The sequence below is a fragment of the Populus alba genome, chromosome 11 (genome assembly GCF_005239225.2).
Source record: "Populus alba chromosome 11, ASM523922v2, whole genome shotgun sequence".
NCBI classification, from domain to species: Eukaryota; Viridiplantae; Streptophyta; class Magnoliopsida; order Malpighiales; family Salicaceae; genus Populus; species Populus alba.
Genome location: NC_133294.1, coordinates 12,533,612 through 12,550,530, shown reverse-complemented (window position 1 = coordinate 12,550,530; position 16,919 = coordinate 12,533,612). Strand labels below are relative to the sequence as shown.

Below are 16,919 nucleotides of genomic sequence, written 5' to 3'. Positions count from 1 at the left end.
AACAGCTAGTTTGAGCTTTTAGCTCTAAAAAAAAAAAAAAAAAACTTTTTTTTTTTTTAGCAAAATGAACAAGTACATCCAAGCTAAAATTTTGATCATATTTTTACTCTTACATAAGCTTTGTTATAATTTTGATTCATCCAAAACAAGGTTAAAGTGTTGTTAAGCAAAACTCCTCTAAGTGCTTCATTTATATTTCATCCAACTCTATTAAAAGAGTAATATTATAGAAAGTATATGTCTAAACCCCAGGTTAAAATGGAAAAATCTAAGTTAAATATGGTAATTATTAATTGAAAAATAATAAATGTGAGAGAAAAAGGTTGAATAAGGGTAAAATGGTAACTAGCCAAACAAAGCCTGGGGTTATTAAAGGCAATGAGACAAGAAAATCAACTCATTTTCTTCTCTCATAGGGTCGGTCAGGGCAACCCTAAAAATAGTCCATTTCCTTATTAATCTTCATCAAATCGTTTTTGCATGTCCTTGCAAAAACAATATTGAGTGAGATTGTGATTTTAGAAAGAGAGAAAGTTTCTTGCCTTTATTGTTTCTCAAAATCTTAACAAAATAAAGGGGTTAGAGATGATTGAGAGCTATAGGTGAGATTAAGTTGGTCTTTGAGAGAAAACACATTGAGGTCATGCATTTTGACAGCCATATCTCCACTTTCCACCATTATATTGGGTTGCGTTTTGGGTATGTTATTTATCGCGATGACTACTACATTCTAATTGGAGGGATTTTCAATATTAGGCTTTATTTCAAAAATATAGCCAGTGGAGATTTTCTGTAGAAAACACTTTTTTGCACAATCATAGTCAGCGGATTTGTTCTCCTTCGAAAATTGTTGGATTGGGCTGTAATTTGGATAATTTGTTCGTCCAGGTGTTAACTAAAGTCTGAATGGTGAAGATCAGAAAAACAATACTCCAAACAAAAATTCTTTTTCATGAATAGTAGGTTTGTAATTTTTAAGGCCAGTTCGGTTAAACACCATTTTTTGGCAATTTAACCGTTGGATGCAGTTGATATATGAATATGTTATAAGTATTATGATGACCTACAACTTAACCGTTGGGATTATCCTGTATATTATGCTTATGTTAGTTAATAGTGATCGAAACTGCTGCTAGAAATGTGAACCAGAAATGAGATAACCAATTTGAGAAATAGTTAGACCAATTTAATAAATGGTAAGACCATTTTGTCTACTATTATGTTGTAGCTCAATTTTGTGTTTTTCTTTTTCTTTTTTTAGGTTTCTTTAATTCCTTTGTGTTGTTTAATTAATATGAGTGATTAGTATGAGGAAAAGAAAAACATAGTATGTGTGTATACATGAAAGAAGCGTACACAATAATATTGCTTAAATTGGAAAGTTAAAGAGTTTGAAATCTTAAGTTTAATGTATGATAATAGAAGAATACATGTATTCATGTAGGACAAGTACTTAAATTGTTTAAAGAATGTTAAGAAATATATTCTTGATATTTAAGGAGTGAATTTGATGTAAAACATGAGATATGATCTTATGAAATTATGGATTTAAAGTTAAGTGAATTTGAGATGTTTAATGTTTATGGTGTAATGTAGAAGCTTTGAAAATTATAAAAGAAATAAACTTCTTGATTTAAATGGATACTTGGCATATAGTAATATTTTTCCTCAATGTGTAGGAATAAGATTTGGAAACTTTGATGTTGAAATTTTAAAATGTAAAATATGTATAGGATTTTAAGGATCTTCCTTGCTTATGGTTTGAAAATGATGATTGAAATGAAATGTTGATACTAGTTACATTGTTGATGATTAATGTATCCCTCGTGGTACCAGGAAGGTTTAGGGTATAAGAAAGCAGTGGGGATCGTTAACATATAATCAGTATCGAGATAGGTGTTCGACATGTTATCTTTTTAGAATTTATACAATTTTAATTTATAGAATTCAAAATTTATACGCTACAATGTAATTGTAAATTGATATTTAATTGAATTGTGTACTAATGTTTTTATGAAAAGAATAGGATATGATGAGATTATATGTTAATGTAATTATGAATTGAATTAGTTACAATGAAAATTGTGTGTTTAAATTGGATAAGTTAAAACATTGGATATAGATTGCATGGGTATGGTAAATATTCAAAATGTGATAAGATTATGCATGAGAAATTTGATGAAATAGTTAAATTACCATACTTATAGTGAAATAGGGTTGTTTTTTTTTTTTTTTGTTAATACTTTGTTAAATCAACACACACACACACACACACAAATTGTATGTGGGAAAGAATAACATAAAAAAAGAAATGCAAAAATAGAAAGAAAGGTATAAGGGTATCAATATATCAGATTTATTGGCATTCGCGAGGGGATGACTAAAATAATATGCATTTGTAAGGATATAACAATTCCGCCATTGCGGTCAAGAGTAAACATACAAGATTTTTTTTCACTGTTGTGGTAAATCACATCTTATGATTTACTACACTTTATCACCTATATGATTAACTACAAATTACATACCAATTTCTACATCGAAGGCATACACTTTCCCTTAACAATAATATATTGTACAATTTAATTACCATTGTAATTATAACAGTTATAAAAACATGTATAAATAATTAAAAAGGCAAGGGAGGGTTAATCCTTTACCTTGAAAATCCTACAATGCATACTTATGAGAAGTTGAATCCCACTTCGAACACTTCTACATTTCAATAGAACATTCTGAATCAATATTTAAACTTTTTAATCTATTTATCACATTCACTAATTCATGTAATCGAATACCTTCGTAAACAAATTCATGGATATACTTTTTTTGTTTATCATTTCAATTCATTTGCATTAGCATCTTTTTACACAACATTAAAATTTTGAATGCCTCCATTTTTCATTGATGATTTTTAATGTTCCACTAACTCAACTTTTTATTGATATTTTTCAATGTGCAAATGACTTAGTTTTTCATTAATGAATTCCAAACAACAATTTATAATTTTAGCATGATTCATGCTACCCTATTCAAGCTAATCCTTCCCTTTATTATATTCATAATTTTAGTAAGTAAGCTTTTAAAATATATTTTTAAAAATCTCTATTAAACATCTCACTTTACGCACTTATCATCAAAGATTTCAAATTCAATCAAATCAAATAATCTCTTACATAAAGATGATACATACACAATCTCCAAAACTTAATAATTATTTTCTTCTCATCAAAATCAACTTATAATCATTCCCATAATTTATCAAACACATGATATGTAATTATTTTAAACCACTCCTTACATAAAAAAATGTATATATCCAATCTTTCAAAACATAACCACAATAATCCCACACATCATAAATCAATTTACAATGAAAATTATACATTAAATTCATCATCATATCATTAGATTTATATAAATTCCATCACACAAATTTTAGCATTAATTTCACATAAATAACCTTCCAAAACATATCCATAATGGTTCCACATATCATAAATTAATTTACAATGATTCTAATCATAATTACATACTTAATTCATCATTATTACATATAATTTACATAATTTCCCGCAACAATTATACATATCAAATCTTCCTAAATACACTAAAAATGGTCCAACACATCATGATTTAATTTATAAACATCCACATAATTTATCAAACACATGGTGTGTAATTAACTTAATTCATCCTTCACCTAAGAAATATATAAGCCCAAAATTGAGTCAATTTAAAATTCAAATAAAATTAATTAAATATTAATAATCCATCATTAATAAGTGCAAATTTCTTGTTGGAAAACATCTTAAAAATTATCTTTTACAACCAAGGATTAAATTGAAATTTTCCTGATATCCAGGGTCAAATCGTGTTTTTTTTTTATATATAAAATTGAAGGACTCAACTATAAAATATTAATAATTGTTGTGAATGTTCTGCCTATAATTCTAGAATAAAGTTTTAGGGATCAAATCATAATTATCCAAAGTTTTAGGAACTAAACTGTAATTTTCACAAATCAAGAACTAAAATTAAATTTTATCATCATCAAACTCAAACCTAGTTTATATATATATATATATATATATATATATATATATATATATATCTCAAATAACTATTCTTAACAATCCACTCAATTCAATCCCATTACCCATAACAATTATCAATCAATTTTAATAACAAAAACTTCAAATCTTTAGAAATCTAAATAAAAATCAACATCACATTTACTATACATATCAAACTCATTCTTACCTTAACAAGTAAGTCCTTCATCATCCATCTCTCAACTTTTTCTTCATTTCTTCCTCCATCTCTTTCTCTTCTTCACCTTCCCTCTCTTTCTCTTCCTCTCACTTACAGTGCTCTCTTCAAAATCTGGTATTTTCTTCTTCTTCTTCTTTTTTTTATAAATATTCAACCCAAAGTAAAATAATATGTCGAAAGACTAGTTATAAAATATTAGCCCGATCGAATAGTAGAATTAAGAGATATGATTGATACCGTAAAACTGGTCATTATATAATTTTACGCCAAAAATCTAAATTTTGTGTCCCATTTCATTTACTTGCATTGTTGTGATTTTTAATCTAATTTATTTATGACTCCCATCCATAACCATCATAAAAACATTGTTCAAAATTTTCACCATTTTCTGTCAAAATAGCATGATTGTAAGTGGGGCTTATACCGACAATCAATGTTTTCACGTGTAAAACCATACATTATTTTTTCTTAGAATCCTGCTCTATTATTATTATTATTATTATTATTATTATTATTATTATTATTATTATTATTATTATATCACCCTTTTTTATTCTCGATGTATACAAATTTTCCCTTAAATAATTATTTCACGCGGTTATAGAATTTATGTGATTTATCGTTGGGTTGACATTTTGCATATCGATTTATTACTTTATTTTGTTCAATTTAAGTTAAATTTCTAAAAGTTTATTATCTCCATCTATAACAATTTTTCTTCTTAATATTCATTTTTCAATTGAAAATTTACCACTTTTAGCATTGATTTATCAGTTTTAGATTAGGGTTTACATCTCTAGTATTATTTAATGTGTGAGATCTCCTATTGAAGAGTTATCGTATTTTTTTAGAGTGGAAGGCATATGACCTTCTTGGTGATGAACGGGGGGTGAGAGCTTTCCATTGGAGAGAGATCATACCTGAAAGTGAAGATTTAAGATCATCCCTAGAGAGAACATATGGTCTGGGAGCATATCTAAAGAGTTGTGTTAGTTCTTTAAGTTCTAGTTAGCCTTGATGGTATATACTTAGCCATAGGATAGGGGTTTTATTACTTGTTGAGGTTGACCATCTCAAGCTGTCATATAGGGTGAAGCTATCTCACTAGGGAAAATCTTGCTTTGTTGAGGTTGGCCATCTCAAGTTATCAAGGAGGGTGAAGCTACCATACTAAGGAGAACCCTTTACAAAAAGATTGTGTAAGAGTCTAGAAGCCCTCACTAAAGATCTATAAATGTGTATGATAACAAAAAAAATTATTTTAATTTAAAAATGAACTTATTTTCTATTGAGAATAATATATCCTGAAGTGATTTGTTGGGCTCTAGAGAGCCTTCTAATTCATCATTTGAAGAGTGTTGCTATTGCACTAGAAAAACCCCTGGTCAATCCTTTTCAAGGGTGGGGCTGTCGTAAGTGCTAAAACTTGCCGAGGTAATAAAGCCTAATTTTACCCTTGAACAACCAACACAACCTGGGTGAGGGGTTGCACTTAGTTGATGAGCTGTTGGAAGTCCAAAATAGGCAGCTGAGCCCGTGCTAATGGGTAGATCCATCAATCATTCTAGCCAGGTATTTCATAGTTGTATGCCATGAAATGATTTGGAAATATCATTAGAAAGAAATTGATGGCTTTTTGTTCAATTTCCACTGACAACGCTAATAATGATGTCCTAAAAAATCCAAGTATCTTAGGATCAATGCTTATACATTGGATAATTAATTGATCTCTTGATTCTAGCAATCTGATTCATTCTCATTGGCAAAGGTGGCTGGTAGTCAGTATTTGGTGCTTGGTATGCTAAAGTGTCTGGTACTTACAAAAAGTCTAATTTAACAGATTTAAGGACTCTCAGATATTGAAGTATCTATTTAGAGAGAGAAGATAATGATATTTTAGAGAGAGATACTTAGAAAATATTTATGCAGTAGAGAATGAAAATTATGAGCAAGCTCAAAGGATTCATGAGATATTTATAGCCCATTAGTCTTGTTCTTTTACAAAGATAAACGGTTGAAGTGTAATTTTATATTGATAGTATTAATGAAGCATAAATATCATTTATAGAAGCATTAATGAGGGGAAATATCCATGATATATGTATTAAAAATATCTCTTACATAACATTAATGTTGATGGAAACACGATGGGCTATTAGAAATCTTTATATACCATCTCTTACACAATAATGATGTTAATGAAAATATGATAGACTTTCAGGATATTTCTTATTCATTTAATAGTGCAGGAAGAGTAAGATCCAAAAATTTATTGAGCTCAAAGGAGTTAAGTTATTTTCCCTAGACTGAGCTCTTCCCTTAAGCGAAGCCTACAAGGGTTAAGCTCTTCTTTTAGGCCGAGTTTATGGTAATAGGATCTTCCCCAAGATGGAGCTCGTGAGGGATGGACTATACTCTTAAGCCAAGCCCATAAAAGCTGGGCTTTTTCCCTAGATGGAGCCCATGGCATTAGGTTCTTTTATAGGTTGAACATATGAGGGCTAAGCTTTTCTCCTAAGCTAAGCCCATGACATTGGGCTCTTTCCTAAGGCTTAACTCATAAGAGCTGAGCTTCTCCCTTAAAAGGAGCCAATAGGGGCTGGGCTCGGGCACGTTGCCTGTAACCGTGAGTTTTGGGCTTTCAAGGTTTTTAGACTTTTTAAATTTAGATTCATTAGAAATCAACAGATAATTAAGAAAAAATTCAATCAATATAAAGTTTTAAAATTGAGTCTTTTAATTGATTTCTTGTGAGATTAATTATGTATATAAGATTAGCTTTACTTATCAAAGTCAAAGTATTTCTAAACTCCATCCTCTGCATAAATATTTGTTCAGGTAAGTTGGGATATAATTAAGAAATATTTCTGTTTTGGGTGTATGATAGTGCATCCTTTATTTTTGTTTAACTAACACAAAACTTTTAATGAAGCTATTTTTTAAAATCTCACATTACAGATGACATATCAATTATTCATAGTTTCACAAACAAAGAAAAGTTGTGCCAACAACAACAATAAAGTGACATTTGGTTACTGTTATGAGATAGAAAGGATAGAGACAATAAAAACATAATATATTTGGTTAAAAAGACAAATAAAAAAAATAGAGATATAAATTTACCTCTAGGACAATTTTGAAGTCAATTTTTGTATTTTAAGAATAGAAAGTATAAAGATGACTTGTCTTCATAAATAATATTTTTTTAATGTTTTATTCCTGAAATATCATTGTAAAAAACTCTTAATTCCAAAAGTTTTTAACTAAGACATGTAATACTAAAAATAAATATTATCATAGTTTTAAAACCTGATTTTGGATCGGCCTAGGGCAAGGTCCGAATCATGTGTCGGGAGGGTCAGCCTGTATTAACTTGTGTCGATATAAAAATAAAAGTAGTTATTATCATAGTTTTAAAATCTGACTTGAAGGTTGACTAAGACAGGGTTTGAGCCACGGGATATGAGGGTCAACCCTGATTGATATGAGACAATGTATGAATAAAAATGTTTATCATCAAAGTTTTAAAACTTGATTCGGGATCAACCCGATACAACGTTTAAGTTACGGGTTAGGAGTGACAACCCGATTGACCTAAAAAAATTTAAAAATAATTAAAACAACTTTATTTTGACCATTTTTTTAAATTCAACGGGCTTTGACCTTGGTTTTATCCCGGGTAGACCTAAGTTTTTGATTGGGTAATGTGAAGTCAATCATTCTTTAATTTTTTTAAAACTTGAACTAGTTTAGGTCTCGAGTATGGATCAACAAACCAAGCTGTTCATAGTTTTATAACTAGGTTGAGTATAATATTATTAATTTCAATGCTCATTATAAATCAAAATAAAAAAAATAATATCTAATTAATTTTTTAAACATATAAGTTCAATAATAATACATATTAAAAATAAAATTATTTTTTTAATATTGTTTTTTATATTTTACCTTCTATAACCATAAAAAAATATATACAAAATTGGCTTTATGTTTATGTTATATATTATCATCAAACATAATTCCTCGTTATCTTTTTCCTTCTTATATTCTTATTTAAGCTATGTTTGTTTTTTGAAAAGTGGTTTCTGGAAAACCACTTTTTAAATTTTTTCTGTGTTTGTTTGACATTAGAAAAGTTGGTCAATGAAAAATACTTTCCATCAAAGAAAAATTTGGCTTGGTTTTCAGGAAAGTGTTTTCCTAGAAAAATTTGAGCGGAAAACACTTTCCGAAAGTTGTGAAAAATTTAGAAATGTTATATTATTTGTTAACTATATTAAATTTGGTTTTCAAACTTTTAATTGTTATATATATTTTGTTTTGAATTTTTATTTTTCAATTTCATTTCTTAAAATTTAATTTTTATATTAACTTTGTTCCTCATTTTTATAATTGTTATTTGTTTTTTTTCTTATCATTTTTTTATTGAAATTTTTTATCTATCAAATTTAATCCTCATTTCTTTTGATTGTTACTTATTTTATTTGAAATAATTTATGAAATGTTAATTACTATTATTTTAATTTCTTCATCTTTTATTTTTTTATTTTTTAGATTTGATCTCTATTATTTTGAATATTATTTATTTTATTTGAGATAATTTATGAAATTATATTTTTTTAATTTCATTCTCATTCAACTTTTTAATTTGTAAAATTTGTTTTTTATTATTTTAATAAACTTGAGAAAAAATAAAATATTAATAATTTATTTTTCAACTTATTTTTTATGACATAACCAAATACTGGATTATATTATCAAATATCAAAAAATAATTTATTTATTTTTAAATTTATTTTCTAAAATAAATATATTTTTCAGCAAATCAACGGGATCAGTCTTCAGTTACCTAACACTACCCAAAAGCTTTAGGCCTTTGCTTAAGTCACCTTACGTTAGCTTTCCTTCCTGACTATTTTTAACGTTTCTCACTATAATAGTTAAATATACTTTCAACCCTCTCTCCTCTCTCCCTTCTTCCCTCTCCCTCTGGCCTCTCCCTCTCGAGTTAGAGAGAACACAAAAAAAAAAAAAAAGAGAGAAAGAAATAAGCCAAACAAACAAAAAGCCAAAACTGTTGTGTTCTTCTCACATTCTCACCTCCACTGCCAAAAACCCTAACTTACTCTCTCTTTTTTTACTCACTTTATAGTAAAAAAAAAAAAAAAATATTTGATCACTCATTTCTCTTACATGTTTTTTCCCATTTCTGCTTAATATTTATTATTTTTGTCAGAATTCATCGTCGTCATCATCTCTTTAATGCCTATCTATTTATAAGCTAATTACATTTCTATACATTCCCTATCTCTTTATTTATTTCTTTTTTTGTTCTTTTCACTGATAGAAATAAGAAAAAAAGAAAACTTCTTGTTGGATTTTCTGTTCAGTAGTGGTTGTTGCTGATTTCTAATAAAGAAATAAAGTTAAGGTCCTTCTGGTTTCTGGGTTTTTTGAGTATCTATCCATGGCTGCGGTTGCTGAGATTGCCAGTGAGGCTGCAGTGGCTGCCAACAACAGCAGCAACACCACAACCAACAAAAATGATAACAACAATAATTTGGATTCAGAAAGAAACCCAAAATCAGAATCTGAATTCACTGTTCAAAAGCTTGTGGACATGTTCACCAAGTTGAATCCTTTGGCTAAGGAGTTTTTCCCATCATCTTACAATAAAAACAATCCAAACCAATTTCATATCAACAATTTTCCAGTGCTTATCAAGCAATCAGCCAATGACAACTTCCCTAAAAGGGTAATTCCTTTTTTCTCTTTGATCATTTCTATTTTGATCTTGAATTTTTGTTTTTTTATGTGTTTTTTAACAGGTTCTTACTGCAATCCATTTAGTTTTGATTGGTGGGTTTTGATCATTTTTTTTTTACCAATGGGTTGTTTGGGTTTTATCTGTGTTATTCACAAATGGGGTCTGCCTGATTTTGCAGTTTCAAATATTGGTTTTTTGTTGATATCACTGATAAAGTTACCGAATTGTATTTTTAGACTATATCTGCCTATCAAATTTTGAATTTTGATGACTGATACATATGTTTTCAGCTATGAAAATTATGTTGTTGATTTTATAAAATTATTTACCAATTTGTTGTAATGTTAGTAGTAAATTGAATACCATAACTCCCATTATGATTTCACTGATGACTGAGTTTTTTTATTTTTTTGGGCTCCTATTATTGTTATCAGTATGATTTATCTGGGTATGCCACAAGGGCTTTGTTATCGTAATCCTATTCTAAATTAAGTAGGTTGGTTGAGTTTGAAGGTAAAAGAATTTCCATCTCCAATATGAGTTCTCAATTTCAATCTATCCTTTTGTTTTATTTTTCCTATTTTCTGGCAGTATTAAGTAATTCCAAAATGAAAATAGGTGTTTCTATTTTTTTTTCTGTCTTATTTATATATGTTAGCTCTTGCTCTATACTGTTCCTTCTTTATAATATTAATTTATATGTTATGAAGTGGGTTTCTGATCTGGTATTGCCTTTAAATTAATAAATCTATTGGGTCTTGCTTGGGAATTTGTTTCCTTAACCATCGCTAAGATCCCTCTGTACTATGATTGTTAACCAATTGCTGCTTTTCCTTTCATCTGACAGGGGATAGTTCTTTTCCCTCTTTTGTCTTCCTCTTCTCTTGAGTATGTATTCTATTAAAGTTTTAAAATTTTGACAATGTTACAAAAATTTCTTTTTTGAAAGTAATATGGCAATGCCACTTGAAAGCTATGAGAAAAGCTGCTGTGATGTGCCACACTTTTTTGTCTTTTCTTTTTCTTGGTTATGCTTGCTGAAATTTTACTTGTGTTTTATACAGCGAAGAAATGACTTTAACCAGGGGAGGAGAAGGTTGAATGGGAGAGCTTATAGAGCCCAACGAGAAGACAGTATTAGACGAACAGTATATGTTTCTGATATTGATCAACATGTAAGTTTCTGATACCTATAGCAGAAGTTTTATGTTTATTTCGATGCATTGATTTTTATAGCTATTGGTTTTGCTCCTTTTCTGAGTTTAGAGAAACTGGTTCACAATTTAGGTAACCGAAGAGCGGCTTGCTGGCTTATTTAGTGGTTGTGGACAAGTAAGTTACATTTCTTGTTAATATTAATTGGTTTATTTTGCAGTTTCTACAATAAGGCTAATTTCAAGTCTTGGTGATCCATATTAGTTCTCATGAGTTTTATATTATGATGGCTCTGTTTCACTTCAAAATGATCTTTCTTTCTTCCAAAGCAAAGCGGATTTCATCTCCTTATTGTACTGGGTTCATCCTACCGAATGAGAACTTAGAATGCAAACTTAGCTCTCTTATTGTAATCTAGAACCACACCTATATTTTTGGGGTTTTTGGAGTTAACAATCTGTACATTTTATAATGTTTGTTCAACGTATCTTTAATGAATTGGTCTTTTAAGATTTGCAAAATCAATTGGTGTCCAGCAATGGATCCCACCATAGCATCATGTGGCAGTGAAGCTCTTCATACTCTCTGATTTTTTGACTTATTGCTTAGCATTCTGGTTAGAAGATGCTAATAGAAGTCTTAGTCAATTTTATTTTTGTTGGGATAATATTTTGTCTCTAGAGATTTAACCATGGGTTATAATCTGATATTTGTGTGAATTGAAATCCTAAAAAACCATGGTTGTGTTGATATGAATTCAAGCCAGACATGGTAATGTGGAGTTGTTTTAATTCTAAATTTAATTTTTGGTTTCGAGTGATGGTCTTGCCCAAAAATTTCTGTGCAAGCTAAGAAGCAGATTTACCATCATATGAAAATGGAGGCCTTGCCAACAGAACATGACAAAAGAAAACCTGGCTTCGCATCTTGACTATGCTGATGATTGCATGCTAAAATTATTCTATATTAGTAATGTTTTTTGTTTATACTTGATGCATTGGGTTTAGGTCTATCTCAACAATCGAGTCAAATGCAAGCTATCTACACCCAAACTAGGAGATTCTCGAGAAATTTCCTTCTCATGGCTCAACTGTAAGGAGCTGATAGGGTTTGAATAGTGTGAACAAAACTAACCATGCATTTTTTTTTAAATGCAATTGTATGATCTATTAATGCTATTCCACAACAGTGCCGGAACAGACGATTTACAGAAGTATAATGATAGTACGTGATAAATGAGCATCAATGCTAGATTATCACTTATGAGTTTTTCTTTTTATATTGGATTTGCGTCTTTTTTCTTTTTGAAATAAATTTGAATATGTGCAATTTATGGGAATAACTTTTCTTTTATTTTATCAAGGTTCATGGAAGGGCTTTAACTTTATTAAGTGTGCTTCTATTAATACCTTCTACTAATATTTAGGAGATCTCTTAGTCGGTGCATAAGCTGATACAAAAAAAAAAAAAAAAGAAAAGAAAGAAGAAGAAGAAGAAGAAAATAAAATATAGAAAAAAAAGTAAGTTAGCTGGCACCCACAGCTACTTGTTAGTTACATAAGTCATGATTGTTTTTAGTGTTTGCATGCGAGTATCTTTTAAATAAAAGTTATTTGTTTCATTGTCACTTTACCAATTCAATCTATTTGTAATATTAACTGGTCATGCCATATTCTTTCGAATTACTGATAATAGTTTCACACATTGGTGAGAATCTAATGGACTTCATGAAATCAAAGCTAGTTACGGTAGTATGGCGATGTATTGACTGATGCATTTATGTTTCACTTCTTGATCTCATCTGGTATGATGTTTTCATAATGGATGCTAATTATAGAGCTAGGCTCATTTGTTCCTGTTAGTGACATTTTTTTTCTTCTCACCTTTATGAACTTCTGCTTGAGAGTTGCAATTTATATTATCAGTTCTAAATTGCTGGTTTCATTATATTATAATGACATTATGTTGCATAAGAGCTTGTGAAGTCGGTCTTTTCATACTTTAAAAAATTTGTAGTGTCAATACATCTCTTCTATCATTTTCTATTATACAATATAGTTTCCATACAAACATAATTGCAGGGATTCTTATTTCTTTCCAGAGGTCATAGGGTGTATTGTTTGCATGCACAGATATCAACATAATCACCTTGTGGTGAGGTTTTGGTACTGTCTTGTATTTCTTTAGTTGTCAATTTGTGCCTTTTTTTTTTTATTCTCTTTCTTTTAATTTTTTATGATATGTTGCAGTGTTCATGAGTAAATTATGTGGGTTGATAAATAGTCCCTATTTTATTTGTTTTATATCGTAGCAAATTTAGATTGTATTTTTGAAGGATGTTTAAAAGTCAGGTTCCACATTATTTGGATTGAAGAATGATAAAGTGACCTAAATTCTGCACCTGGGCTAAACAACCAGGTAGCCTAGGATCATTTACCAATCATGTAATAGACAATAACTGGTTGAAATTTCTTGTAAACCCTGAACCAATCCAGTTTTTGTGTGATTGAAGGTTTACTTACTTTCCTAATACTGTCTATTGGTTCTCGGAGTTCATGAGATATTTGGTTGTCTGCATTTAAACGGGGTTGAATCTGGAAAAAAAAAAAAAAATGGTTCAAAATCTGCTCACAATTCCAATTCCTAGGACTCATTACCAACCAGTGCTACTTCTATTCCACATTTAAAGCATCCCCCCTCTAGGTCCCTGATGTGTTTTGTGGTTTATGCAACTTTAGACCCATGTGCTTTTTGCTTGAGATTTTGCCTTTATGGGCATATCAAAACGAAATGCATTACCTTGTACCTTTTTTGTGAACATGATTTCTGCAATCTCATCATCATTTGCATGTTGGATTGAAGGTTGTTGATTGCCGGATTTGTGGTGATCCGCGTTCAGTTCTTCGTTTTGCCTTTGTGGAATTTGCTGTTGAGCGTGAGTTAACAGCTCCCAGCAATATTTTGTTTATCTATTGTTTTTTGCACAATCTAATATGTAATTATAAGTGCTCTTTACATATGAAGTTAAATTTGTTTCCACAGAAGGGGCAAGAGCAGCTTTAAACCTTGGCGGGACCATGCTAGGATACTATCCAGTCAGAGTGCTACCTTCAAAAACTGCTATCCTTCCAGTGAATCCTACATTTCTCCCTCAGGCATGAATGAATTTTATTATGGCCTTTTAAAATTGTGTAATTCTGTATGATTTTTCTATTTTAGCGAAAACTTAAGTTTTGATGCTTGAGAGGTGGCTTTCTTGATGATAGCAACATTTTAACTAAATGCAGTCTGAAGATGAACGGGAGATGTGCACTAGGACAGTCTATTGTACAAATATCGAAAAAAAGGTTGGACCCCCACCTTGCATTAAATAGATTAATGAACTCTTGAGTCCCTTGTAGGGCTGTCTGCTGCATATTTTCCAATGTACTGTTATGCTTGGTGATTTAGTTCACAACTTTACTCCTACTTAATTTCTTCCAGTTAATGAAGTTAATTTAAATACAGGTTTCTCAAGCTGAGGTCAAGAATTTCTTCGAATCAATATGTGGTGAGGTGAGCATGGCACCAAAATATCCCCATCCTCCCTCTTCAGACAAGTGGATGCCAAGAGCTCTTCATTGAGTGACTGCACTTTTTTTTTTTTTCTTGTTTTATTGTCAGGTCACTCGCTTGAGGCTTTTAGGTGATCATGTGCATTCAACTCGTATAGCTTTTGTTGAATTTGCTATGGTAAGCTATAATGTTTGAAGTTATTGAAAATTCTTGAAATTGCACTATGTTCATGAAATTGATGGCTAGTGTGGTTTTACACACTCACACTAGTGTAAATACAGAGCCATAATGATAACATGTTTGGCTTTTATTTATGCTGGTTTGCATGAATAACTGAACTTATTCTTTCATATGTGTTGTTCACACACATAACAATAGCTGCCATGGTGTAAATATGTCTGCTTTTGTTGTTGCTGGTTTGAATGAAATGCTGTCATTTTTTTTTCATATGGAGTTTTGGGGGTTAGAGGTTGGGAGCTGTCTTGATTATTTTGATATAAATTTTCTCAGTGAATCTTTGTTTTGCTTATTTGGAGATGTAAGCAGTCATTCATCATTTCTGTTTCATGGGTAGACTTGAATTAGTGAGAATAAAACTTTTGTGTTTACTTGTGAACAAAGTACCTTAACCAACCCTTTCTCTCTGTTGTGAATTGCTACGTGCCCTTTCTTTGCTTGTTGTATGTTCATTCTTGTAGGTTCAGCTTGTGTGTGTGGTGTGACTGTGTGATGCATGTCCATGTGCTCAAGGTTCATTTTCTTTCAGACTTTTATTTGTTTGCATTGAAGGAAATTAAATTGATAGAAATTGCATTTATTGGATGAGTTATATATTATTATGGTATTTTTTTTTGTTCCTCATCTAAAAATTATCATGTCTGTGGTCTCAATTGAAAGAGAGATGCTTTCTAATTTGACAGTTTTAAGGTTGAGTAGGCCGGAATTCTTGAAAATGAAAAAAAGAAAAAGAAAAAGAAAAAAGAAAAGATCAGGAATAGAGTTCAGCATATAGTGCACAATTTAAGTAGAATCTATGGATAGAAGTGAACTAATAATGAAAATTGATTGGTGGGATTCACTGGTCATACAAATTGATTTTTGCAAGTTACAACCGTGCTCTTTATCTATGAAAGCACTGTTCAAATTTGTGTGGATTTAATTCCAAAGTTATTCAATTTGACAAAGGAGAGGAATGATTCATTATGAAGAGAGTGAGATTTAGCCCACCTTGAAAAGTTTGGTGTTGAACTAGATTGAATATCTGATAGTGTTGTTTGAGGGAAAAATGAGGACCGGAGAAGATATAAAATAGTAGTAGTAATCTTTATAAGAGCTGCACTAGTACGTATCATACCATGTATTGGTGATAAAATATTTATAGTAGAGCTATTAATTATGTGCTTATATATTTAAAAAAGAAGTGCTTTCTCCTGATGTTGATGGTATTGTCTGCATTACATTTTCATTTAGCAGGGGCTGTGAAACATTTAGCTGTGATGCTCCCAATTGATCTCATTTATTCATGCAAACAATTGCCATTCCTTTTCTATTGGATTCTCTCTTTTCTGATTCCCTTTGTTTTTGTAAACAGGCAGAAAGTGCCATAGCTGCGCTGAATTGCAGTGGGATGGTCCTGGGATCCCAGCCTGTCAGGTATCATCACTGTACTTGAAGTGAGTTTTGTTTTAAAAGGATTTGAGCTAAGCCAGTGCCAACCTCTCTTAAATGTTTCAAATTTTTTAGGGTAAGTCCTTCAAAGACACCAGTGAAGCCACGAGTTACTCGCCCAGCATTGCATTAACTAATCAGAGTCAAAGACCCTTGGATGGAATTCAGTGATTTCCTGGTCGAGAGGAACTCCGTTGTGCCGAAGGGATGGTGAAACTTTCCCTTGTCTCAGTGCTTCCATCATTTCCATCGCAACAACTGAAACATTTTAATGTGACTGAAACATATTGTTGCCTGCTTCAAATTGAAGTTTTTACAAGATTGTCTCAGTCTCCGAGAACTTTTTACCTTAATTCCACCCCCCCTGTTCGAACCATTTCATCAGTTGACTTTGGTAATTGTAGTGGTTCTGATCACGGCTAAAGACTCCTATAACTTGAGCAAATAATTTCTTTTATTCAATTTACTGCAAATAATTTGCAGTGGTAATTTGGTACCC

The 16,919-nt window shown here is 30.6% G+C and overlaps 1 protein-coding gene across 1 annotated transcript; it reads left to right on the top strand.

Annotated features, from left to right (window-relative positions):
- The first annotated feature begins 9,228 nt into the window (after positions 1-9,228).
- Positions 9,229-16,919, top strand: LOC118035048 (polyadenylate-binding protein-interacting protein 9). The gene is made up of 10 exons (XM_035040531.2): positions 9,229-10,030; positions 11,107-11,217; positions 11,330-11,374; positions 14,060-14,132; positions 14,240-14,352; positions 14,485-14,544; positions 14,705-14,752; positions 14,861-14,929; positions 16,344-16,405; positions 16,496-16,919. Exons 1-10 carry the CDS (start codon positions 9,743-9,745, stop codon positions 16,551-16,553), a joined length of 927 nt encoding a protein of 308 aa, XP_034896422.1. The 5' UTR covers positions 9,229-9,742; the 3' UTR covers positions 16,554-16,919.